This window comes from Apteryx mantelli, chromosome 33 (genome assembly GCF_036417845.1).
Source record: "Apteryx mantelli isolate bAptMan1 chromosome 33, bAptMan1.hap1, whole genome shotgun sequence".
NCBI classification, from domain to species: Eukaryota; Metazoa; Chordata; class Aves; order Apterygiformes; family Apterygidae; genus Apteryx; species Apteryx mantelli.
The window spans coordinates 1858477-1881541 of record NC_090010.1 but is presented as its reverse complement, the minus strand read 5'-3'; the positions used below and the strand labels follow the sequence as shown (position 1 = coordinate 1881541).

The following is a 23065-nucleotide window of genomic DNA, read 5'->3' as shown; positions in this document are numbered from 1 at the left end:
CCCCCACCACAGTCGCCCATCACTGCTTGGGGGTGCAGGGACATTCCCCCCCCCCCCCCCGTCATCCTATCCCCCCCCCCCATGGGGAGAACCCATGTTTGCAAGTCTGGGGTGTCCTCGGGGACAGTTTTGGGGGGCTTGGAGGGATCAGGTCCTGCCCCCCCCCCCCAATTTGCACCCCCTGTTATTTGGGGAGGGGATGCTGCTGGGCCCGCATCCAGGCAGATGAATGATTTGGGGGGGGGTAAGCTGAGCTGGGGGGGGGGGTCCTGTGTCACAGTTTGGGGCTTGAACCCCCTTTTTCAGCTACAAACCAAAGAGCCCCCCCCCAAAGGGGCTTGGCACCCCCATGTAAGAGGGGATGGGATGGGAGGGGGGATATGGCCCCCAGGACCCCCAGGATTGGGGGGGGGGGACTCAGGCCTCCCAGGATGGAGGGGTTCAGCCCCCCCCCAGGACCCACTGGACCCCCAGGAGGGGGATTCAGCCCCTCAGGACCCTGAGGATTGGGGGTGGGGGCTCAGGCCCCCCGGGGGGGTTCAGCCCCCCCATGACCCCCAGGATGGGGGCAGGACCCCCAGGACCCCCAGGATTTTGGGAGGGGGGGAACCTCAGGCTCCCAGGACTCCCCCAGGATTGGGGGGGGGGGGGGGAGGGACGACACTCAGGCCCCCCCAGGATGGGGGTTTCAGCCCCCCAGCACCCCTAGGAGGAGGGTCTCAGGCCCCGCCGGACCTCCAGGATTTTGGCCGGGGGGGGGGGAGGCTCAGCCCCCCCCCCAGGACCCTCCCAGACTCGGGGGGGGGGGAAATCCCCTTCCCCGCCCCCCCCCCACGACGTTTGGACGTGGGGCTTCGCCACGGGTCGGGGAGGAGGGACCCGAGTCCGGGGGTTTGGGGGGGGGGGGGACACGGAGCCGGGTCCGGGGGGGGGGGGACCCGCGGTGCCGGTGCCCCCGCCGCCCTGGCCCGCTCCCCCCCCCCCCCCCCAGCTCCGCCGGTGCCCCGCGCTCCCTCCCCGGCGGGGGAGGGCCGGGGGGGGGGGGCCGGCCCGGCCCGGCTCGGGTTACAGGGCGCGGGGGGCCGCGCCCGGCACATATAGGCGGCGGCGGGGCGGCGCGGCACTGCTCGGCCCGCCGCACGGTGAGGGGCGCCTCGCCATGCCCGCCGGCCGCCGCCCGCTCCGCCTCGCCGCCGCCGCCGTCGCGTTCCTCGTCGCCGCCGCCGCCGCCCAGCAGCGCGACCTCCGTGAGTGCCCCGGGAGCCCGGGACCCCCCCGCCGCCGGGGGACCGCGGGGGACGGGGGGGGGACAGCACAGGGGCAGCGTAAGGACAGGGGGGGACAATACGGACGGGGGGGACAGTATAAGGACAGTGGGGGAGAGTATAAGGACAGTGGGGGACAGCGTGGGACAGTTGGGGACAGTACAGGACAGAGGGGGACAGTATGGGACAGTGTAAGGATAGTGGGGGACAGCAGGGGACAGAGGGGGGACAGTATGGGACAGTGGGGGGACAGCGTAAGGGTAGTGGGGGACAATATGGGACGGGGGGGACAGTGTGAGGATAGCGGGGGACAGTGTAAGGACAGAGAGGGGGACAGCATGGGGCAGAGCGGGGACAGTGGGGACAGCGGGGACATGCGGATAGTTGGGGACAGTGTGGGACAGTGTGGGACAGAGGGGGATGGCATAGGACACTGGGGGACAGCGGGGGACAGTGGGGATGGCATAAGGGTAGTGGGGGACACTGTAGGACAGCGGGGACAGAGGGAGGGTAGCATAGGACAGAGGGGGGACAGTGGGGACGGCATAAGGATAGTGGGGGACAGCCGGGGGCGGCAGGGGACAGCCGGGGGACAGTGGGGTCCTGTTTGGGACAGTGAAGGACGGCCTGGGGCAGCGGGAACAGCCCGGGGACGGCGGGGGACACCTCTGTCACCCTGGGGTCCAGCCCGGGGACACGTCCTGGGGCCGGAGGGGGGGGGGGAAGGCGCAGAGACGCCGGCCGCGTCCCGGGGACCCTGGGGGACCCCCGCGCGGGGGGGGGGGGGCACCGGGGACGGGGCAGGGGCGACGCCGGGCGCGTTGGGGGACCCCGGTTGGGGTGTCAGATCGGGGGGGGGAGGGGGGGGGCTGCGCTCCTCTTTCCCGCGGCTCCGTCGCCCCCTTTTTCCCGCGCCGGGCTCGACCCCCCCCCCCGCCGCCCCTTCCCGTGTCCCCCCCCCCCTTCCCGTGTCCCCCCCCCGCCGCCACCGCCGCCACCGCCGCCTCGCTGGCAAAAACCGGCGCCGCTTCCCACCGGCCCCCTCCGAACCGGGGCGCCCGCTCGCTTGCGCTGCAGGGGGGGGGGGGGGGGGGGGAAACAAGGGGGGGGGTCGCGCCGGCCCCCCCCACCACCTCCCCCCGCAGCCCCCCCCTCCCATCGTCCCCCCGCAGCCCCCCCCCCCCGCAGCCCCCAAACCATCCCCGCGGGCCCCGTCGCCGCGCCGGCCTCCGCGGGGCAATGGGGGCTGGAGGCCGGGGGGGGCTGGAGGCCGGGGGGCTGGAGGGGGGGGGGGTCGGTCCTTCCTCCTCCTCCTCCTCCTCCTCCTCCTCGCCCCCCCCCGCCCGCCGCAGGTTGCGGGCGCTTCAATCCCCCTTTGTGCCGCCGGGGCTGCTCGGCGGCGCGCGCTGGCGGCGATGCTTTCCAGATGGAGCCCGGCCGCTGCCCTTATTTATTTAGAGCGGGCGCCCGTGAATCGAGGCCTCTGTTCCGCTCCAGAAGAGCCGCATTCATAAGCCTGGCGCCGCCGGGGGCCCCCCCAGGACCCCCCCCCTTCCCCGGCCCACAAAAAGGCCTCGCTGGCGGCGGCGGCCGGGCCACCGCGGCGGCCCCGCGCTCCCGCCGGTCCCGGCGGCTGCTGCCGCTCGCTCGGCGGCTGATGAGAAAAGCAGCCGCTCGGGGGCCCGGCCAGAGCCTCCCCCCCCCCCGTGGGGGGGGGTGGGGGGTGTAGGGGGGGGGAGGCGGCGAAGGAGCCGTTTGGGGCTTCCCCGGCAGCAGAAGGGCTCTCGCAGCGGTTTGGTTTTATTTTTCTTTTATTTTAATATAGGTATTTCCGTGTGTTGATTTAGTTATTCCAAGCGCGGCGGTGCTTCGCGCCGGGCGCCCCGTCGCTTTCCCGCGCCCGCCAGCAGCCTGCGGCGGGGGGGTCTCACCCGGGGTCACCTGTCCCCCCCCGTCCCGGGCCACCCCGGGGGCTGCGGGGGGCGATGCCGCGAGCCGTGCCGATGCTGTGATGCTATTTCTCCCTCTCCTTTCCCATTTTCCCTTCTCCTTTCCTACTGATTTCCCCCTTCTCCTTTCCTACTGATTTCCCCCTTCTCCTTTCCCATCCATTTCCCCCCTTCTCCTTTCCCATCCATTTCCCCCCTTCTCCTTTCCCATCCTTTTTCCCCCCTTCTCCTTTCCCATCCTTTTCCCCCCCTTCTCCTTTCCTACTGATTTCCCCCTTCTCCTTTCCTACTGATTTCCCCCTTCTCCTTTCCCATCCTTTTCCCCCCTTCTCCTTTCCCATCCTTTTCCCCTCTTCTCCTTTCCCATCCTTTTTCCCCCTTCTCCTTTCCCATCCTTTTTCCCCCTTCTCCTTTCCCATCCTTTTTCCCCCTTCTCCTTTCCCGTCCATTTCCCCCTTCTCCTTTCCCATTTATTTCCCCTTCTCCTTTCCCATTTATTTCCCCTTCTCCTTTCCCATCCTTTTTTCCCCCTTCTCCTTTCCCATCCTTTTTTCCCCCTTCTCCTTTCCCATCCTTTTTTCCCCCTTCTCCTTCCCCATCCTTTTTTCCCCCTTCTCCTTCCCCATCCTTTTTTCCCCCTTCTCCTTCCCCATCCTTTTTTCCCCCTTCTCCTTCCCCATCCTTTTTCCCCCCCTTCTCCTTTCCGGCTGCCCCTTCCATCCCGCCGCCCTTCCCGTTTGGCACAGAGGAGGCAGGCAGCTGCGTGCAGGACGGGCAGAGATATAGCGATAAGGATGTGTGGAAACCGGAGCCCTGCCGTATCTGCGTGTGCGACACGGGGACCATCCTCTGTGACGAGATTATCTGTGAAGAGATGCGAGACTGTCCCAGCCCAGAAATCCCCTTCGGAGAGTGCTGCCCCATATGCCCCACTGACCAGCCTGCCGCCAGCGGTTGTAATTTATTTATTTCCCTTCCATAAATAAATTACCGGAGATAACGGACTCGGGTACCGGCGATGGATGAGCTGCCCCGACTCATCCATGGGGTCCCGCTGGGAAAAGGCAACTTCTGCTTCATTTCACCCCGGGAACGGGAGGTTTTGCCCCGGGAACGGGATTTTTTGCCCTGGGAATAGGAGGTTTCACACCGGGAACGCCGGGAATGCTGGCTGGAAAAGCCCCACCAAGGCTAAAGACACCCCAGGGTCATTACGCAGCCACATCAAAGCGCTCTCCGCCCCGAGCGGTGGCCAGCGAGGTTTTGTCGAATCCCTAGAAAACCCCTTTTTCTTTTCTTTTTTTGGCCACGCGCAGCGGGACGTCGCGGGGGAGCCGCCGGCTTTATCCTAACCGCAAACCGTGGGCTGGGAACGGCAGCCGGCGAGCGGTCCCGGGTGCCGCGAGCGCGGGAAAACCGCAGCCCCCCCCCGCCGCCGCCGCCGGCCCCGGAAGCGCCTGCCGAAAGAGAAAATTCAAATATTGTGGTCTGCAAAAAAAAAAAAAAACAGAAAGAAAGAAAGAAAAACCCGGCCCTCGACGCAAACCCAGCCCCGTTGCCGTAGGGAACGGCGACGTCCGGGCGCCCCCAAACCCCCCCCCCCGAAGCAGAAGTTGCCTTTTTCGGACCCTTCCCCGGCGGGGTGAAGGGTTGAGCCCGAAACGCAGCCGGCCGCCCCGACCCGCGCGCGGGCTCCGTCCCGGCTGCCGCTTCCCGCTTTGGCCCCGTCCCGCTTTGCTCCCCGGCTTCGCGGGAGTCTCCCCCCTCCCCAGCCCCGGCCCCGTTTTCGCCCCGTTCCCGGGGGTCCCGCGCGCGACGTCCCCGGTTCCCCGCGCTGCCGGGCTGCGGCCGCAGGAGCGTCTCATCCCCGCGCGTCCCGCTGCTAATTTCTCTCTCTTTTTTTTTCCCCCCCAACAGGGCAACCTGGCCCCAAGGTGAGGCTGCTTCACCCCCCCGCGACGCAGGGGGCCCCTCCCCACCGAGGGGCCCCCTTTCCCACGTTTTTCCCCCCAAATCCAAGGCTGGGCCTCGGTAATGGTCCCCGGCGTGGCCTCCTGGCCGGGCACGCGGCTGGCGAGTTTGTCACCTGCCGGGGCATCGCCCTTGCGCGAGATGCCGAAATTCGGGATGGAGGGAGGAGGGGGGGGTCACGGCGTTAAAAAAAAGGGGGAAAACCAGGGAAGCACCGATCCCGCTCACCCGCGCTTTGCATTCCAGGGACAGAAAGGCGAACCCGGCGATATTAAAGATGTAAGTGCACGTCGCGCCGCGTTTCCCGCGCGGGGCAGCCCCGGCGGTGCTGAGCACCCCCCGGACCCCCCCCCCCCCCCCAAAAAACAGCGCAACCCCGCCTGAATTTGTGCTTCTCCCCCCGCTCCAGGTCATAGGACCCCGAGGGCCTCCGGGACCGCAGGTGGGAGCGGGAGCGCGTTCCTCTGCCGGCATTGCTGGCATATTTGTGGGAGGGGAGGGGGCGGCGGGAGGGGGGGGGGAGCGCTGGGGCGCCCTGACCCCGCTCGTCGCCTCTTCCAGGGTCCCGCAGGCGAGCAGGGACAACGAGGCGACCGCGGCGAGAAAGGAGAGAAGGTGAAAATCCCGGGGGGGCGCGGGAATTTGGGAGCGGCTGCAGGGTCCCACCATGGGCGCGGGAATTTGGGGGTGGCTGCGGCATCCTGCCATGGGCGCGGGAATTTGGGGGCAGCTGCAGCATCCCGCCACGGGCTCGGGAACTTGGGGGCGGCTGCGGTGTCCCACCATGGGCGCGGGAATTTGGGGGTGGCTGTGACATCCTGCTGTGGGCATGGGAATTTGGGGGCGGCTGCAGTGTCCTGCTGTAGGCACAGGAATTTGGGGGCGGTTGCAGCATCCCACCATGGGCTCGGGAATTTGGGGGTGGCTGCAGCATCCCGCAGGTGGCAGGGACGGTGCGAGCCATCGGAAGGGGCGCACGGATGCCAAACCAGCTTTTTTCCCACTCAAACTTTGGTCTCTCTCCTCCGCAGGGCTCTCCCGGACCCCGGGGCAGGGATGGCGAACCCGGCACCCCCGGTAATCCCGGTCCCCCCGGCCCTCCCGGCCCTCCCGGTCCCCCCGGCCTTGGCGGAGTGAGTATATCGGGGTGCTCGGCGCCCCGAATCGCGTGGGAACCTCCCGGTTGTGCGCCCGCATCCCCGGCGCATCCCGGGGCGCGGCGGCGCGCCTGACGGGGCCGTTCCGGGCCGCGCGGCGCCGATTCGGGATCTGAGCCGCGGGCCGCGCGGGTTTCTTTTCCGCAGAACTTCGCCGCACAGATGGCGGGCGGCTTCGACGAGAAGGCCGGAGGCGCGCAGATGGGCGTCATGCAAGGCCCCATGGTAATGCCAGGCACCCACCGCCTTCCCAGGCGGACGGATGCTCCGCGGGAAACGGGGATGCTGCCGCTGTCCCTGACCAGGGCGGGGGGGGGGGGGAACCCTCCCTGCGGTCGCTGGGTGCTGCCGGGTGGGTGCCAGGTGGGCGCAATCCCGCCGTGCCGCAGCCGAGGGCTTGGGAAGCACCGGCATGACTTAATCCCCGCCCCGGCATTTGCCGAGGGGTCGAAGCCAGGGCTGGCGGGATGTGAAAGGGGGGGATTGTTCCCGGGAAACGCGTGAGAGCCGGAAAAACTTCCCGCTGGAAATCGCCGCCCGCGAGTGCCGCTTGGCAAGCGCTAAATGGAAGGCGGCTCTCAGTAAACATGGAAGGGAGCCAGGGCCGGGCGCGCTCGGCTCGCGCCCGCTCCTTGATTCCTCCCCGGCTCGCGGGGCCCTGACGCCGCCGTCCGTCTTTCTGTCCATCCCCACAGGGACCCATGGGACCCCGCGGCCCTCCCGGCCCCCACCGGCGCTCCCGTAAGTACCTGCCCCCCCCCCCGGAACGGCGGGATGGCCACTCCGCTCCACGGCTCTCACAGGCTTTGCTGACGCCTCCTTTTCCCACCGCAGGGTCCGCAAGGATTTCAAGGCAACCCCGGAGAGCCCGGCGAGCCCGGCGCTGCCGTAAGTAGCGGGAAGCCAAGTCGGGATGAGCCCCTTTTTCCACCCCCCCCCCCCCCCCAAAGTCCTGGCATCGTCGCCGCCTGCAGCCGGCAGCTCCCGCTCACCCACTCCGTCTCTGGCCTTTCTAGGGTCCGATGGGTCCCCGGGGACCTCCGGGACCTCCTGGGAAACCCGGCGACGACGTAAGTGGCCCGGCCGCCTCGCTCGGTCGGAAGAGCCCTGGCCACACCGCGGCAGCTGAGAACGGGCAGCTCGTTGCACGGGGAGGGCTGGCGCACGCCGCCTGCGCCGGGATCCCTTTCGCCCGGCCAAAAAGCCGACCACTTTCTCCTCTTTTTCCCGGCAGGGTGAGACAGGCAAACCTGGAAAATCTGGCGAACGCGGCGTTCCCGGCCCCCAGGTGAGGCCGCATCCGGCTGCATCCGTCCCTCCCGGGGCCGCCGTCCCGCCGGGATGGTGCCTTCCGCGCGCCCCCCTTCGCTCCCGACCCCCCCTTTCTCTGTGCTCGCTTGCAGGGCGCTCGCGGCTTTCCCGGGACGCCGGGTCTCCCCGGAGTGAAAGGCCACCGGGTAAGTCCCCGCCGGGCGTCCCCGGTCCCCCCCGCGGCCCGGCCCCGCTGGCGGGTGACCCCGGATCCCTTCTCCCTCCTTCTCCTCCTCCTCCAGGGCTACCCCGGCTTGGACGGCGCGAAAGGAGAGGCAGGAGCTCCCGGAGCCAAGGTAAGCGCCGACGGGAGATGCAAGGTGTGGACCCTGCCCTGGGACGGGGAGCCCATCCCCGTGGCGTCGGGGCAGGTGACACCGGGTTGCGGACCCTGCCCCAGCACGCTGAGCAGTTCCTGGGGAGTGGGGAGCCCATCCCTGTGGCATCGGGGCAGGTGACACCGGGTTGCAGACCATGCCCCGGCGTGCCAAGGAGTTCCCGGGGCAGGGAGCCCATCCCCACGGCATCGGGGCACGCGGCACGGGGCACGGACCCTGCCCCAGTGCGCCAAGCGGTTCCTGGGGGCAGGGAGCCCATCCCCGTGGTGTCAGGGCACGCGATGCGGGGGTGCGGACCCTGCCCTGGTGCGCCGAGCAGTTCCTGGGGGCTGGAGGGAGCCCATCCCCGTGGCGTCGGGGCACGGCAGCGGGCACCCGGCCGGGGCTTTCACCCTTTCCGCCTTTTCCTCGCAGGGCGAATCCGGCTCGCCAGGAGAGAACGGCTCGCCGGGCCCCATGGTGAGTGGCCGGGTGGGGGGGGACACGGGGGGGGGGGACACAGCGGGAGGGGACACGACGGGGTGGGGGACAAGGTGGGGCGGGCGCCGCTCCGAGGCCTCTCACCCGCCACCGTCTCCCCGGCAGGGTCCCCGCGGGCTGCCCGGAGAGAGAGGACGTCCCGGCCCCTCCGGCGCCGCCGTGAGTATCCGGCGCCCCGACGCCACGGGAAGGGGCACCCGCGTGCCGCCGTGGGGGCAGCCGCTGCCTGGGGGATGGGGGGGGAAATGGGGACCGGGGGGGGGGGGCAACCCCCCCCCCCCCCCCCCCCCCACGCGGGGCCTCGAGGATGCCGGGCGTCCCGGAGCACAAAATCCGTCCTCCCCCTCACCTTGCCGCGAGGAAGAGGAGGAGGAAGAGGAAGAAGCCGCGGGGGGCACCGAGGGGAGGCGTTAACCCCCTCCCAAAGCTTCCCACTGGCGGGAATTAAGGGGGGGGGGGCAAAAAGCCCCCTCGGAGGGTGGGACGGAGGCGGCGCGTGCAGCTGGGGGGGGGCCGGGCTCTGCCCCCCCCCCCCCCATCGACACCCATCTCTCCGCAGGGTGCTCGCGGCAACGACGGGCTCCCCGGCCCCGCCGGCCCCCCCGTAAGTAGGGGGCTCTTCCCCCCCCCCCCAAAATCCACCCTTATAACCGGATCATCCGGCACCGAGGAGCCGAGTTGCCCCCCCGGCCCGGCCCCGGTGCCCCCCCCATCCCACCGGCTGCTCACGCTCTCTTTTTCCTCTCCCCCCCCCCCCCCCCCAAAATCCACAGGGACCCGTCGGCCCCGCCGGAGCCCCCGGCTTCCCCGGAGCCCCCGGCTCGAAGGTGAGGTGCTGCCGTGTTTTCCCCCCCGCTCCGGCTGCCAGGGAAACTGAGGCACGGAGCAGATGGGAAGTGCCCCCCCCTCACCCCCCCCCCCCTCTCGGCAGGGCGAAGCTGGGCCCACGGGCGCGCGAGGCCCCGAGGGCGCCCAAGGCCCCCGCGGCGAATCCGGCACCCCCGGCTCTCCCGGCCCCTCCGGCGCTCCCGTAAGTACCCTCGTCCCCCCCCCCCCCTTTCCCGGCCCCCCCTTTGCGAGGGGAGCGTGTGTCTGTCCCCACGCGTCCCCCGGCCCAGGTGCCACCGGGACGGCGTGGGGTTGGGGGGGGGGAGGGGGGGTGTCCGCCGCTGGGCGATGGGGAAACTGAGGCACGGGGGGCCCCGCGGCACGCAGGAAAGCCGGGCGCCCCCCCCCCCCCCTCAGTGCCCCCCTTCTCCCAGGGTAATCCCGGCACCGACGGCATCCCCGGCGCCAAAGGCTCGGCGGTGAGTGGGGCTGCGGAGAGGGAGGGGCCGCGCGGAGGGTCCGGGTGCTCTGAGCCCCCCCCCCCCCGGGGACGCGGGATGCTGGGGGATGCTGGGGATGCAGGATGCTGGGGGATACTGGGGATGCAGGATGCTGGGGGACTTGCGGACACGGGGATACTGGGGGATGTGGGATGCTGGGGGACATGGCGGGACATGGGGATGGGGGAGGATGTGGGATGCTGGGGGATGTGGGATGCTGGGGGACATGCTGGGGGATGCAGGATGCTGGGGGACGCAGGATGCTGGGGGACATGGTGGGATGCGGGATGCTGGGGGATGTGGGATGCTGGGGGACATGGTGGGACACGGGATGCTGGGGGACACGGGATGCTGGGGGATGCGGGATGCTGGGGGCCATGGGGGGGGGGCACAGGGACACTGGGGGACGAGGGAATGCTGGGGCATCACGGGAATGCTGGGGGCACGCGGGGATGCTGGGGGGACACATGGACGCACAGGGGGATGCTGGGGGACATGGGACGCTGAGAGTCGCTTGGGGACGCTGGGGGACATGGGGACCCAGGGACACTGGAGCACCACGGGAATGCTGGGGGGACACAGGGACACGGACACACAGGGGGATGCTGGGGGACATGGGATGCTGGGAGTCGCTTGGGGACGCTGGGGGACATGGGGCTGGAGGGGCTGCTGGCTGATGCTGGGGGACATACGGGGGGGGGGGACACGCCGGGGGGGACACATGGTTTGGGGGGGGGGGACCGCACGGCGCCTCTCTGCTGACGGCCACCGGCTGCCGGCAGGGCGCCCCCGGCATCGCCGGCGCTCCAGGCTTCCCCGGCCCCCGCGGCCCCCCCGGCCCCCAGGGCGCCACCGGCCCGCTGGGACCCAAAGGCCAGACGGTAAGAGCCCCCCCCCCCCCAACCCCCCCACCTCGCCCAGGCTCCGCCCAGGTGGCTTGGCCCCTCCCCCTTGACCACAGGCTCCGCCCCCTTGCCCCCAGCTCCCTGCGGGGTCCCCTCTGGGGTCCCCTCTGGGTGTCACCCGGGGGCAGGTCCTTCCCCTGCCCGAATCCCCCTTGTGCCACCCCCCCCCCCCGGACACCCGCTCCTGGGTCCCCAAAGGGGCCCTTGGGAACGGGAGGGGGACGGGGACAGCGAGGGGGACGGGGATGAGGGTGGGGATGAAGATGGGGATGGGGACAGGAAAGAGGATGGAATGGGGATGGGGACAGGGATGGGGATAGCGTTGGGGATGAGGATGAGGATGAGGATGGAGACAGGGACAGGAATGGGCCAGGAATGGGGATGGAGAGGGAGAGGGACAAGGATGAGGATGGGGACGAGAATGGAGAGGAGGATGGGGACAGGGATGGGACAGAGGCAGTGACGAGGATGGGATGGGGACAGAGACAGGGATGGGGACAGGAAAGAGAATGGGGAGAGGGATGGGATGAGGATGGAGATGAGGATGGAGACAGGGACAGGAATGGGAAGGGGCATGGGAATAGGATGGGGACAGGTACAGAGACAGGGGTGGGGATGGAGACAGGGATAGGTCAGGGATGGGGATAAGGATGGGTATGGGGATAGGGACAAGGATGAGGATGGAGACAGGGATGGGGATGGGACAGCAGAGAGGATGGAGATAGGAATGGGGTTGGGAATGAGGATAGGGATGAGGATGGGGACAGGAAAGCGGACAGGGACAGTGATGAGGGTGGGATGGAGACAGGGAAGGGGACAGGTAAGAGAGAGATGGGAACAAGGATAGGATGAGGATGAGGAGGGGGATGAGGATGGAGAGCGGGATGGGGCTGGAGGCAGGGATGGGAGCCCTTATCCCGCGCCCATCCACCTCTTTTCCCCCCCCCCCAGGGAGAACCCGGCATCGCAGGCTTCAAAGGCGAGCAGGGTCCCAAGGGCGAGACGGTGAGTATCTCCAGGCCCATCCCGGCACCTCCATCCCTGCCAGTCCCCGTGCCCGGAACGCCACCGCTCGGCCGGGAAGGAGCCTCTTGGAGGCGGCTAACGAGCTTCTCCCCCTAATGAGGCCCCTCGCCGGGCAGCAGCCCCCCTCCCGTGCTCCGGAGCCGGCTCTGCCGCGGGGGAACAATAGCTGCTGTGTTGCGCCGGCTCCCGGCTTCCCGGCTTTTCCCGGGGCTGGGAACATTCCCCCGTCGCTTCATTAACCAGCCTCAATGCGCCGGGGCCGGATCCACAGTGGTGCTGCTGAGCCCCGGCGTGGTTGTGACATGGAATGGCGCCGTCTCGCTGCCGTGTCCCCCCCGCCCGCTCCCCTCCGGCACATCCCCATCCTGCCCTGCCCCACGGGACCCCCCCAAACCTCGGTGCTGTCACCCCCCCCCTCCCTCCGGGACGAGGAAGGCTCGCTCTGACCCGCTCTCCTCCTCTTCCTCAGGGCCCCGCAGGACCCCAGGGTGCTCCCGGACCGTCTGGCGAGGAAGGCAAGAGAGGAGCGCGCGGAGAGCCCGGCGCCGCCGGCCCCGTCGGACCCCCCGGCGAGCGGGTGCGTGGGCGCCCCGTCCCCGCGGCGCGGGCCACCCGCCACCACCCGCCCTGACTTCGCTCCTCCTCTTCTTCCTCCCTCAGGGTGCTCCCGGCAATCGCGGCTTCCCCGGACAGGATGGGCTGGCCGGACCCAAGGTGGGACGTCCGGGTCAGGGAGGGGGTGATGGAAGGGGGGGGGGGGGACTCCGGGGATGCCCCCCGCGAACACCCCCAAACTCACCCGGTTTTTCCGCAGGGTGCTCCGGGTGAGCGTGGTCCCGCTGGCCTTGCCGGTCCCAAAGGAGCCACCGGTGATCCCGGCCGCCCCGGAGAGCCCGGCCTGCCTGGCGCCAGGGTGAGCACTGTGGCGGGGATGGGAGGGATGGATCCGGCATGCTGGGCTGGGAACGGCAGGGTGAGGCCGTGCCAAGAGCCCGGATGCGGCAAGGTCCCAGCTTCCCGCGGGAAGGAGCCTTCTTCCCCGGGAAACGAGGCGCCCGGCGGCACTGCCGAGCCCCGTGCCGGCTCCCAGGTCTTTCCCGTTAAACGGGAGCCTCGGTGAGGCGAAGCCGCCCGGCCCGGCGGCAGCAGCACGGAGGAAGACGAGGGTCGGGTTGGCCCAAGCGGCCTCTGCCCACTGCCTCGTCCCTCGGGGCCGGGAGGAGATCTCGGCCGGGTCAGTGCCACCACCGGGGATGGCGGTGATGCATGGTGGCTCATGGTACCTCTTTGGGGTTGGGGAAGGTGGTCTTTGGGATTGGGGAAGGTGGTCTTTGGGATTGGGGAAGGTGGTCTTTGGGGCTGGGGAAGGTGGTCTTTGGGTTTGGTGAAGGTGGTCTTTGGGGTTTAGCTAAGATGCTCTTTGGGTTTGGTGAAGGTGGTCTTTGGGGTTTAGCTAAGGTGGTCTTTGGGTTTGGTGAAGGTGGTCTTTGGGGTTTAGCTAAGGTGGTCTTTGGGGTTGGTGCAGGTGGTCTTTGGGGTTTAGCTAAGACACTCTTTGGGGTTGACGAAGGTGGTCTTTGGGGTTGGTGAAAGTGCTCTTTGGGGTTTAGCTAAGGTGGTCTTTGGGGTTGGCCAAGGTGGTCTTTGGGGTTTAGCTAAGATGCTCTTTGGGGTTGGTGAAGGTGCTCTTTGGGGTTTAGCTAAGGTGGCCTTTGGGGTTGGCCAAGGTGGTCTTTGGGGTTTAGCTAAGATGCTCTTTGGGGTTGGTGAAGGTGCTCTTTGGGGTTGGCTGGATCCCTTGGAGCCTCCTCCATTAGCTCTAGGACCGGAACGCCCGCTTTTCCATGCCGGAGGTAGGTCGGACCCTGACACCCAGCACCAGTTACCGCAGCCGCCCCCTCTTCCCTTCCCTCTTCTCCTAGGGTCTCACCGGCCGCCCTGGCGACGCTGGTCCTCAAGGCAAAGTCGGCCCGACCGTAAGTGATGCCGCGGGGGGCGAGGAAGGGGGCCGGGGCGGCCGGGCACTTCCGGGGCCCGTGTCCACATCTCGGCTTCTCCGCAGGGTGCTCCCGGCGAGGACGGGCGCCCCGGCCCACCCGGCCCGCAGGGTGCTCGCGGACAACCCGGCGTCATGGGGTTCCCCGGTCCCAAAGGTGCTAACGTGAGTATCTGACACGCGGCGCGGGGCGGCGGGGAAACGCGGCGTCCCCGTCACCGCGGCGTCCCCGTCACCGCGGCTCTTCTCTTCCCTCTAGGGAGAGCCCGGAAAAGCCGGGGAGAAGGGACTTCCTGGCGCCCCGGGGTTGCGAGTAAGTGATTTGGGGTTTCGGGATTTGGGGGTTTGGGATTTCGGGGTTGCACCCGAATCGTGGCCCCCCCTGCGGTGTCTCGGGATGGGCGCTGCGACTGTTTCCCCTTCAACCCATTTCTCCGGGTGGGAAAACTGAGGCACGAGGGGGCATCGGGGCGTCGCGCCGAGCTGAAGCCGGGTTTCTCCTCCTTAGGGTCTTCCTGGCAAAGACGGCGAGACGGGAGCTGCCGGCCCGCCGGGACCCGCGGTGAGCGCCCCGGTTTTGCTCATTCGGGACCCCAAAATGGCTGGAAGCGGGGGCCGGTGGGGCCGGAGCGCCGCGGGGTCCGGGCAGCAGCCGGCCCCAGCCCTGCCGGTGACGGTGACGGGACTCGGAGAGCCCCAAAGCCGGGGGCTGCCCCCGTTTCCCACCCCGTTCCCAAAGTCCGGCGGGGTTCGCTTCACCGCCGGCCTTTCCGCAGGGTCCCGCCGGCGAGAGAGGAGAGCAAGGAGCCCCCGGACCCTCCGGCTTCCAGGTGAGCGGGGGGCAGAGCGAGCCGGGCTCAGCCCCGACACAGCTCGGGACACTGCTGGCAAGCGTTTTTCCGGGGCGCTGCCGGAGCGTTTCCCGTGCCGGCTGCACTTACACCACTGCTTTTCCTCCCTCCAGGGGCTTCCCGGCCCGCCAGGCCCCCCGGGAGAGGGCGGCAAACCCGGAGACCAGGTGAGGTCACCCGTCCCCTCCGCATTTTCCCGCGCGTCCCCTGGCTGGGCGCCCGGCGCGGAGCCTTAAACCCCTCTCTTTCTGCAGGGCGTTCCCGGAGAAGCCGGCACCCCCGGTCTCGTCGGTCCCAGAGTGAGTATGGCCCATTCCCGCGCTCCGGCTTTCGGCGCGACCGCGGCGGCCGGCAGAGCCCGACCGTTCCTGTTCCCGTTCCCACGCCGCCGCTGCCCCTTTCCTAATCCGCTCCCCTCCGTGCCAGGGCGAACGCGGCTTCCCCGGAGAACGCGGCTCCCCCGGCGCTCAAGGGCTGCAAGGTCCCCGCGGGCTCCCCGGCACGCCGGGCACCGACGGACCCAAGGTAGGTGACGGCGGTGACACCCGGCGGGCGCCGTGCCGGTGCCACCGCGGGGGGGGGGGGGATTTCTGGGCCCCGGCTGAGGGTGACACGCGGATTCTGCTCTGCTTTAGGGTGCCACCGGCCCCGCCGGCCCCAACGGCGCCCAGGGCCCCCCCGGGCTGCAGGGAATGCCGGGCGAGCGAGGAGCAGCCGGAATCGCCGGCCCCAAGGGAGACCGGGTAAGTGCCGCCGGCGGGATGCTGCGGCGGGCGTCCCGAGCGGCGTCGGGCCTCGGCTCGGCTCGGCTCAGCGTCCCGCCGTCTCGCCCCGCAGGGAGACGTCGGCGAGAAAGGGCCCGAGGGAGCTCCCGGCAAGGACGGCGCGCGGGTGAGCGAGACGGGATCCCGCGGGAAGGGGCGGTAGGTGACGGTGCCGGCCTGGGTGGCCGGCGAAGGCTGCTCCTCCTCATCTTCCTCTCTCCCGCAGGGTCTGACCGGTCCCATCGGCCCCCCTGGCCCTGCCGGTCCCAACGGCGAGAAGGTGAGAGCCCCGGTGGTCCCTGCTGCCGCCTTGCACCCGGGAGAGACCAGGAAACCCCCTCCTCATTGCTCCATCCTTCCTTTTCCAGGGTGAATCCGGCCCTCCCGGCCCATCCGGCGCTGCCGGTGCCCGCGGTGCCCCTGTAAGTGCGATGCCAGCAGCTCCCCGTGGCCCCCGCGCTCCGAGCCGTCCCCATCCCTCCTTAACCTCCCCGTCTCTCCGTTGCAGGGCGAGCGCGGAGAGACCGGAGCCCCCGGTCCTGCCGGATTTGCCGGCCCCCCCGTGAGTACTCGGCTCCCCCCACCCTGAGCCCCCGCAGCCGGCGCTGTGCCGGCTCTCACGGCCGCCGCTCTCCCCTTTTCCCGACCCAGGGGGCCGACGGACAACCCGGCGCTAAAGGCGAGCAGGGAGAGCCCGGGCAGAAAGGTGACGCTGGTGCTCCCGGTCCCCAAGGTCCTTCCGGAGCACCTGGCCCACAGGTGGGTGAAGCCAACATTCCCGCACCCCACGAAACCCTCCCGGAGCGGGAAAAAGAAATCCGGGGCCGAACTCAGGCAGCTGATGGGAACGTCGGGGCCGGAGACGCCGCATCCCGTTGTGTTTCTGACCCCGTTTTTGTCCCCCTTCGCAGGGTCCCACCGGTGTGACCGGTCCCAAAGGAGCCCGCGGTGCCCAGGGCCCCCCCGTGAGTACCGCTGGGAAGGGGAGGCCGCGGCGGGCGAGCCGGGAGCCGAGCGGCTCATCCGTGTTTCTCTCCTTGCCCAGGGAGCCACCGGATTCCCCGGCGCCGCCGGACGTGTCGGACCGCCCGGCCCCAACGTGAGTCCGGGGACGGCCGGGATCGTTCCCCTCCGCGCGCTCCCGCCTTGCACGATGCTTTTATTCTTGCTCCGTGCATAAGGCAGTATCCAAGCGCGGGAAAGGACGGCGCATCCCGGCTCAGGGATTTCACTCCGAGCCCCCCGGGGGCAGATGTTGAGCCCAACAGCGCCGGGCCGATGCCCATCAGCTCTTGGCAATTCCTTAATCCATAGAAAGGGCCTTTCCAAGGGTTTTGGGGCAGGGGGCAGACCCGGAGCCCGCCCTGCGCATCAGGAGGCTGCATTTCCCTCCGCTTTCCGCCCCGAACGGCATCGGGAGGGCGAAGGTGGAAAAGCCACCGGCATTTGCACCGATTCCTTCTCCTTCCCCCCCTGCCAGGGTAACCCAGGCCCCCCCGGCCCGCCCGGATCCGCCGGCAAAGATGGTCCCAAAGGTGCTCGTGGTGATGCCGGACCCCCAGGCCGTGCCGGCGATCCCGGTCTCCAAGGTCCTGCCGGTCCCCCCGGCGAGAAGGGCGAACCCGGAGAGGACGGCCCCGCGGTAAGTGTTTTGGGGAGGGGGATGCTCCGTCGGCGCGGAGCGGCGCTGGGTCTCATCCGCCCCCGTCTTCCGCCTTTTCGCAGGGTCCCGACGGCCCCCCCGGGCCCCAGGGCTTGGCGGGACAACGCGGCATCGTCGGTCTGCCCGGCCAGCGCGGCGAGAGAGGCTTCCCGGGGCTGCCGGGGCCGTCGGTGAGTCGCTTCGCAGCGGCAGCGCCGGAAAAGAGCGGAGCCGGGTCTCCCGCTGCCCCCCGGCACGGGGCAAAAATCCCGAGGGGGGGTTTAAGGGGATTCGGCACGTGGGGACGGTCGGGGCAAGGGCTGAGCTGGCCGTGCAGAGCGGCGAGTCCCCAGCTCCTCTCCCCGCCCCGGTGCTGGCTGTCGGCACCTCGGACCGGGAAGATGGAAGGGGCAACCGGCTCCGCCACCGGCTCCGAGTCCTCCCTGGCCCCACGTCCGGATGCAGCCGTGGGTTTTGCAAAGCTGGGTTTCCCCCGCCGGGAGTCGCTGGCTGCAAGCGCTCGGGCCGCCGGCGCTGGGGCGGCCGATTTGCAGCCCCGACGAGCCAGCGTGGCTCTTGCATTAACGCAGGGGGCAGCAGCTGGGGGGGGGGGGGTTGATGCTTTTTTGCTTTGGGGGGGTCTGGAAGGCTTAAAATCAGCCGCCCGCCGGGCGAAGGGAGGCGCAGGGACGCCTCGTGCGCGGCTCACCGGCGGCGTCTCCCCTCTTCTCTCCTCCCGTCTAGGGCGAACCTGGAAAACAAGGAGCTCCCGGCTCCGCGGGCGACCGCGGCCCCCCCGGCCCCGTGGGTCCCCCCGGGCTGACGGGTCCCTCCGGCGAACCTGGGCGAGAGGTAGGCGAAACACCGGCCAGCGGGTTGGGAAAGGGATCAGGCTGGAAGGAGCCGGAGCTGTGCCGCAATCCTGGGCTGTATCCAAAATCCTGGCACTGGGCATCGATTCCTGCTGCAAGAGCCCGGGGTGGGGGGGTTGTGCAGCTCGGCACAATGTTTGCTTTGCCAGGGGGGATTTAATAGCCAATTCCCATGATTTTGCATGCATCCTGCTCCCCTCCATGGGGAAACGCTCCATCGGGGATGTAACTTCTCTCCTGGTCCGCAGGGCACCCCCGGCTCCGACGGCCCCCCGGGCAGAGACGGCGCCGCCGGCGTGAAGGTGAGGTCACCCCGCGGGAAAACCATCCCTGAAGTCCCATCTCCTGGCCAAAAATTCCCCTTTTTTTGGCCAAAAAGCCCCTTCCCTCAGCCGCAAGCACCCAGGGTGCCGGCGCCGAGTGTCCCTTCCCGAGCATCCTTCGCCCCGCGGAGCTGCCGAGGATCCGCGCCACCCTCACGGCCCCGTTGTCTCCGTACAGGGCGACCGCGGCGAGACGGGTCCCGTGGGCGCTCCCGGCGCTCCCGGAGCCCCCGGCGCTCCCGGCCCCGTCGGTCCCACCGGCAAACAAGGCGACAGAGGCGAATCGGTGAGTGCCGGCGCCCGCCGTGCGGCCGGGGCGACGGCTCGTTGGGTTTAGGGGCTCGTTAAGCGAGGCACGGATAAACGCCGGAATAATTGACGGCGTCGCCCGGGGTGCAATTAAAAGCTCGGAGTAATCGGAAGAGCCGGGCGGGCACAGTTTGGGCGGCTGTCGCTAGCTCCGAGCGGCGCCCGGGGTCCCGTTAGCGGCTGCCAGCCGTTCGGAGCAGCTTCCGGAGGATTCATTAGTGTCTGGAGCCCAGTTAGGTCTCTGCACGCGCACAAGCGCTGCCCGGGGAGCACCAAACACCCCGGGAGCCTCAGGCAGGGAAAAGCTGCCAGGGTTATTTGCAAATGGCTCGCGGTGGGAAGGGGATTATTTGGCGCAAACGCTCCGGCTCGGAGTATTTAAGGATGCTGCTTTGAACCAGCCGCCGTTGCTTTTTGCTGGTGCGGCGGGGAGCAGGTTGGCGCCAGGCTCCGGCTCGCGGGTCGGGGTTCGGCCACCCGTCGGGGCTGGTTCGGAGAGTCCCCGACGGCATCGCCCGGCTCCCGCCGACTCCCCTCTTCTCTCTCTCCAGGGTGCCCAAGGACCCATGGGTCCCTCCGGTCCCGCCGGCGCTCGGGGCATGCCGGTGAGTACTGCTCGTCGCCCGGCCCCGGCGCCCGCTGCGCCGGGCTCCCGCGGCGCCCTCGGTCTCCCGCCTGTGCCCGACGGCCGCTCCGCTCTGCTTCCAGGGTCCCCAAGGTCCTCGCGGAGACAAGGGTGAGACCGGCGAGGCTGGAGAGAGAGGGCTGAAGGGTCACCGAGGCTTCACCGGGCTGCAAGGTCTTCCCGGACCTCCCGTAAGTGTCGCCGACACTCTGCCCTGCAAGAGCCTCCGGATCTTGCTCCCAGGATCGCTCCAGCCATGGAGGGAGCCGTGCGTCGGCTGCGCTGGGGAAGAGCATCCCTCACCTCCAACGCGGGCAGGTAACCGGCCGCTTTTCTCCTTCCGCAGGGTCCTTCTGGAGACCAAGGTGCTGCTGGTCCCGCTGGTCCCTCCGGCCCCAGGGTAAGTCCTGCCGGTGGGGTCTTCCCGGGGCGCCTCCGTCCTCGGTGCACCCTGGATTCCCGGCGCCTTGCGCTGACTCCCTTTGGGGCTCTCTCCTAGGGTCCCCCAGGCCCCGTCGGCCCCTCTGGCAAAGACGGCTCCAACGGCATGCCCGGCCCCATCGGTCCTCCCGGCCCCCGCGGACGGAGTGGGGAACCAGGTCCTGCGGTGAGTGAAAGGCCAAAGTGGCCGGGAAGAGGCTCTGGCTTGCAAACCAGATCGTCAAGACCACGTCTTCTTGCTCTCGTAGGGTCCCCCTGGAAATCCTGGTCCTCCTGGTCCTCCTGGCCCCCCAGGCACCGGCATCGACATGTCCGCTTTCGCTGGCCTCGGCCAGGTGGAGAAGGGCCCCGATCCCATCCGCTACATGCGGGCGGACGAGGCGGCCGGTGGCCTGCGGCAGCACGACGTCGAGGTGGACGCCACGCTGAAGTCCCTCAACAACCAGATCGAGAGCATCCGCAGCCCCGAGGGCTCCAAGAAGAACCCGGCCAGGACCTGCCGCGACCTCAAACTCTGCCATCCTGAGTGGAAGAGCGGTAAGAGCCTCCCTGTTGCTGCCTATCGCCTTGCCCGTCCCTCTTCACCCAGCCCGGCACTCAGGAGAGCAGCCGGATCTGCACCACTCTTTGCTCCTGGCCCATAAGACCTTCAGGCTCTCCTCTTCCTCCTCTGCACCGCTGAATCCCCCCACACGCAACCCCCATTTTCCCGGGAATCGGCACGCCAGACTTGGCTTCTCCCAAACCTGACATTAACACATGCCGCTCATCTTCCCCGCTGCAGGAGACTACTGGATCGACCCGAACCAGGGCTGCACCTTGGACGCCATCAAGGTTTTCTGCAACATGGAGACGGGCGAGACCTGCGTCTACCCGACCCCGAGCAGCATCCCCAAGAAGAACTGGTGGACCAGCAAGACCAAAGAGAAGAAGCACATCTGGTTTGCGGAGACCATCAACGGCGGTTTCCACGTAAGCATCCCCGATGTCCACGTTGCGCACCGGGCGTGGGATGGGAGGCTGAGCAAGGGAAGGCGTTTTCAAGGATCGTAAACTGGCCGTTTTTGAGGATTATCTTGAAAGTATGGAGTGGGTCGGTTTAGCTCTGCAAAGCAAAGGGAAAAGGCTGCGACTTTCGCAGCCATCCAGGAACGTTAGGTGTGGAAGTCCCCTCAAAAGGGTCGTCGCAACCCCTGCGGGCTCTAACAACGTCTCTCCTTTTCCCTGCAGTTTAGCTACGGCGATGAAAACCTGGCTCCCAACACTGCCAACATCCAGATGACCTTCCTCCGCCTCCTGTCCACCGAAGGCTCCCAGAACGTCACCTACCACTGCAAGAACAGCATCGCCTACATGGACGAGGAGTCGGGCAACCTGAAGAAAGCCATCCTCATCCAGGGCTCCAACGACGTGGAGATCAGAGCCGAGGGCAACAGCAGGTTCACATACAGTGCCCTGGAGGACGGCTGCACAGTAAGTCCCTGGTGGGGGGGCCACCAAGCCCCGTTCGGGCCACGAGGAGGTGTCACGGGTTCGGATGGCTCCGGGACGTCCGATAACCTCCCTCCTCGCTCGCTTCCTTCGCAGAAACACACTGGCAAATGGGGCAAGACAGTCATCGAATACCGATCGCAGAAGACCTCACGCCTGCCCATTGTAGATATTGCACCTATGGACATTGGTGGAGCCGAGCAGGAGTTTGGCGTGGATATTGGCCCAGTCTGCTTCTTGTAAAAAGAGTTGTTTTATTTGTGTGTTTGTCTGTTTTGGTTTTTTGTTTTTTAATCCAGCCCAATACCGTTAAAAAAACGAGCAGGAAAAAAAAAAAAACGCCCACCCCCAAGGACCTGAGTACTTTCCAATCACTCGGACGACTTCTGCACTGAATGGCTGAAACGACCCCCAAATCCCCCTCGATTCAGGCGCTTCCGTTTGGGACTATTGCCAAAGCCGTCACGGGGCAGACTGCGAAATAAAACCACGGTCTTATTTATTTATTGTCTTCCTGTAAGACCTATTTTTGGGTCAGGCGGAGGTGGGAATCTAACTGGCAGGTACGAAGGCGCCTCCCCGCAAAAGGGATCTCCCAGGTCCGGGTATAAACTAATCCCCTCCCGTCCCCGTCCCTCCCCGTGTGTATCACCAGCAGGAGTGCTATGTATAATACAACAAAAATGGTGCTATTATTGTAAAACAAGTCTGTATTTTTTAACATCGATTGATATAAAAAAAAAAAAAACCTTTGGTGGAAAGTACAAGTCGATCTGCGCTGTGTTTCTTTTCGTCTCTCGCCGGACGCGTTTGCTGCAGGCTCTTGCCCTTTGCGGCCCTTTCTCAGTTCGTTGGCTTTTCCCCCCCCCCCTTCCTCAGCCACGATAAAGGAAGTTTTAAGGGCAAATCTTAGGCTTTACTGGTTTGAAGCTATCTCAAACGCAGAAAAAAAACTCAAAATGAGAGGAGGAAAAAAAAAACGGGGAAAAAAATAAGTGAAAAAAAGCTTGAAACACCGGGAGCAAACACTGCAGCTGCGAGATTTCTGCAGGATCGTTCGTTCCCCCTCACCCCTGCGACGGTGCCAGGGTGGGTTGAGGCACGTGCTTTCTCTTCTGGGGCTAGGAAACCAGTAAAACCCAGTAAAACCAGTGGGAAGAGGGAGGCTGAGACCAAGTCTCCTGGAAATGGGTCCGGCCACAGCCAGGGGGCGAGCAGGACACGCAGGGAGAGGTTTGCGGGAGGATGGAAGAGCCGCTAAACGTTTCTCTTAACATTCCTTAAGTCTAGGCGCACGGATTGATCCCTAAAACCTCTAACACCCCTTCTTCCCACTAAGGAAACAGTGCTATTTTGTGCATGGAAAATATAATTTAAGGACACATTTTGCACTGCTGACGGCGGTAGAGTTCACAGCCATCACATGCAGGCACCGACTTCTCGTGAAACAGCTCCATCCCTCTGCCTTCCTCCGGCTCCCCAACCTCCCTCCCCTCCACGCACCCTGTTTTCTCCATTAAAGGCAGAATGCTTTTCCTATTAAAAAAGAAAAGATAAGAGCCCATCACTGAGTTTGTTCTATTCACGCTAATTTCCACCCGACGCCGTAATCTTTGTCGAATGATGTTTTTATCTGATCGAGGATATGTCACAACAAACGGAAACCTTTAATTAAAAAAAAAAGTTAAAACAGCATGGCTGTCATTGCACGGTTTAATAAAAAAAGTTACATATACGAAGTTCTCCTCTTAAACACACTTGCTAACTAGAGGAAAAGCCTCAGTAGCTGATTTTTTTTTTTTCCCTGTCTTAAAGTTAGCCCACAAGGCGTTACAAACCCACTCGATCTTTATGTGCGTGAATGGTCGACCAGGGAGCTGTTGACTCAAGCCTTACAAGATGCACGACAGTGCTTTTTGTTAAAGCCCAAGGTTTTGTTTTTCTTTTGCATCAATTGACAATACGAACGCTGCAGTTTTCCATTAAGAAAAATATGACTTTAAAGGATTAAAAAAAAAGAA

At 66.9% G+C, this 23065-nt stretch overlaps 2 protein-coding genes across 2 annotated transcripts in view; one reads left to right on the top strand and one right to left on the bottom strand.

Moving 5' to 3' along the window:
* The window catches only part of LOC106491476 (zinc finger protein 345-like), a 154376-nt gene that overhangs the window by 59593 nt on the left and 71718 nt on the right, over positions 1-23065 (bottom strand). The gene's annotated exons all lie outside the window — the stretch shown is intronic.
* Positions 1160-21811, top strand: COL2A1 (collagen type II alpha 1 chain). The gene is given in 54 exon segments (XM_067313928.1): positions 1160-1247; positions 3961-4167; positions 5132-5148; positions 5432-5464; positions 5595-5627; positions 5747-5800; positions 6217-6318; positions 6490-6567; positions 7038-7067; positions 7069-7083; positions 7177-7230; positions 7359-7412; positions 7577-7630; positions 7896-7949; positions 8406-8450; positions 8577-8630; positions 9031-9075; positions 9245-9298; positions 9403-9501; positions 9734-9778; positions 10582-10680; positions 11656-11709; positions 12200-12307; positions 12391-12444; positions 12545-12643; positions 13653-13706; positions 13793-13891; positions 13986-14039; positions 14235-14288; positions 14503-14556; positions 14691-14744; positions 14832-14876; positions 15004-15102; positions 15213-15320; positions 15415-15468; positions 15568-15621; positions 15710-15763; positions 15850-15903; positions 15993-16100; positions 16253-16306; positions 16387-16440; positions 16822-16983; positions 17067-17174; positions 17728-17835; positions 18104-18157; positions 18357-18464; positions 19039-19092; positions 19196-19303; positions 19459-19512; positions 19612-19719; positions 19802-20090; positions 20338-20525; positions 20784-21026; positions 21141-21811. Coding segments are annotated over 54 exon segments (4413 nt in total). The 3' UTR covers positions 21288-21811.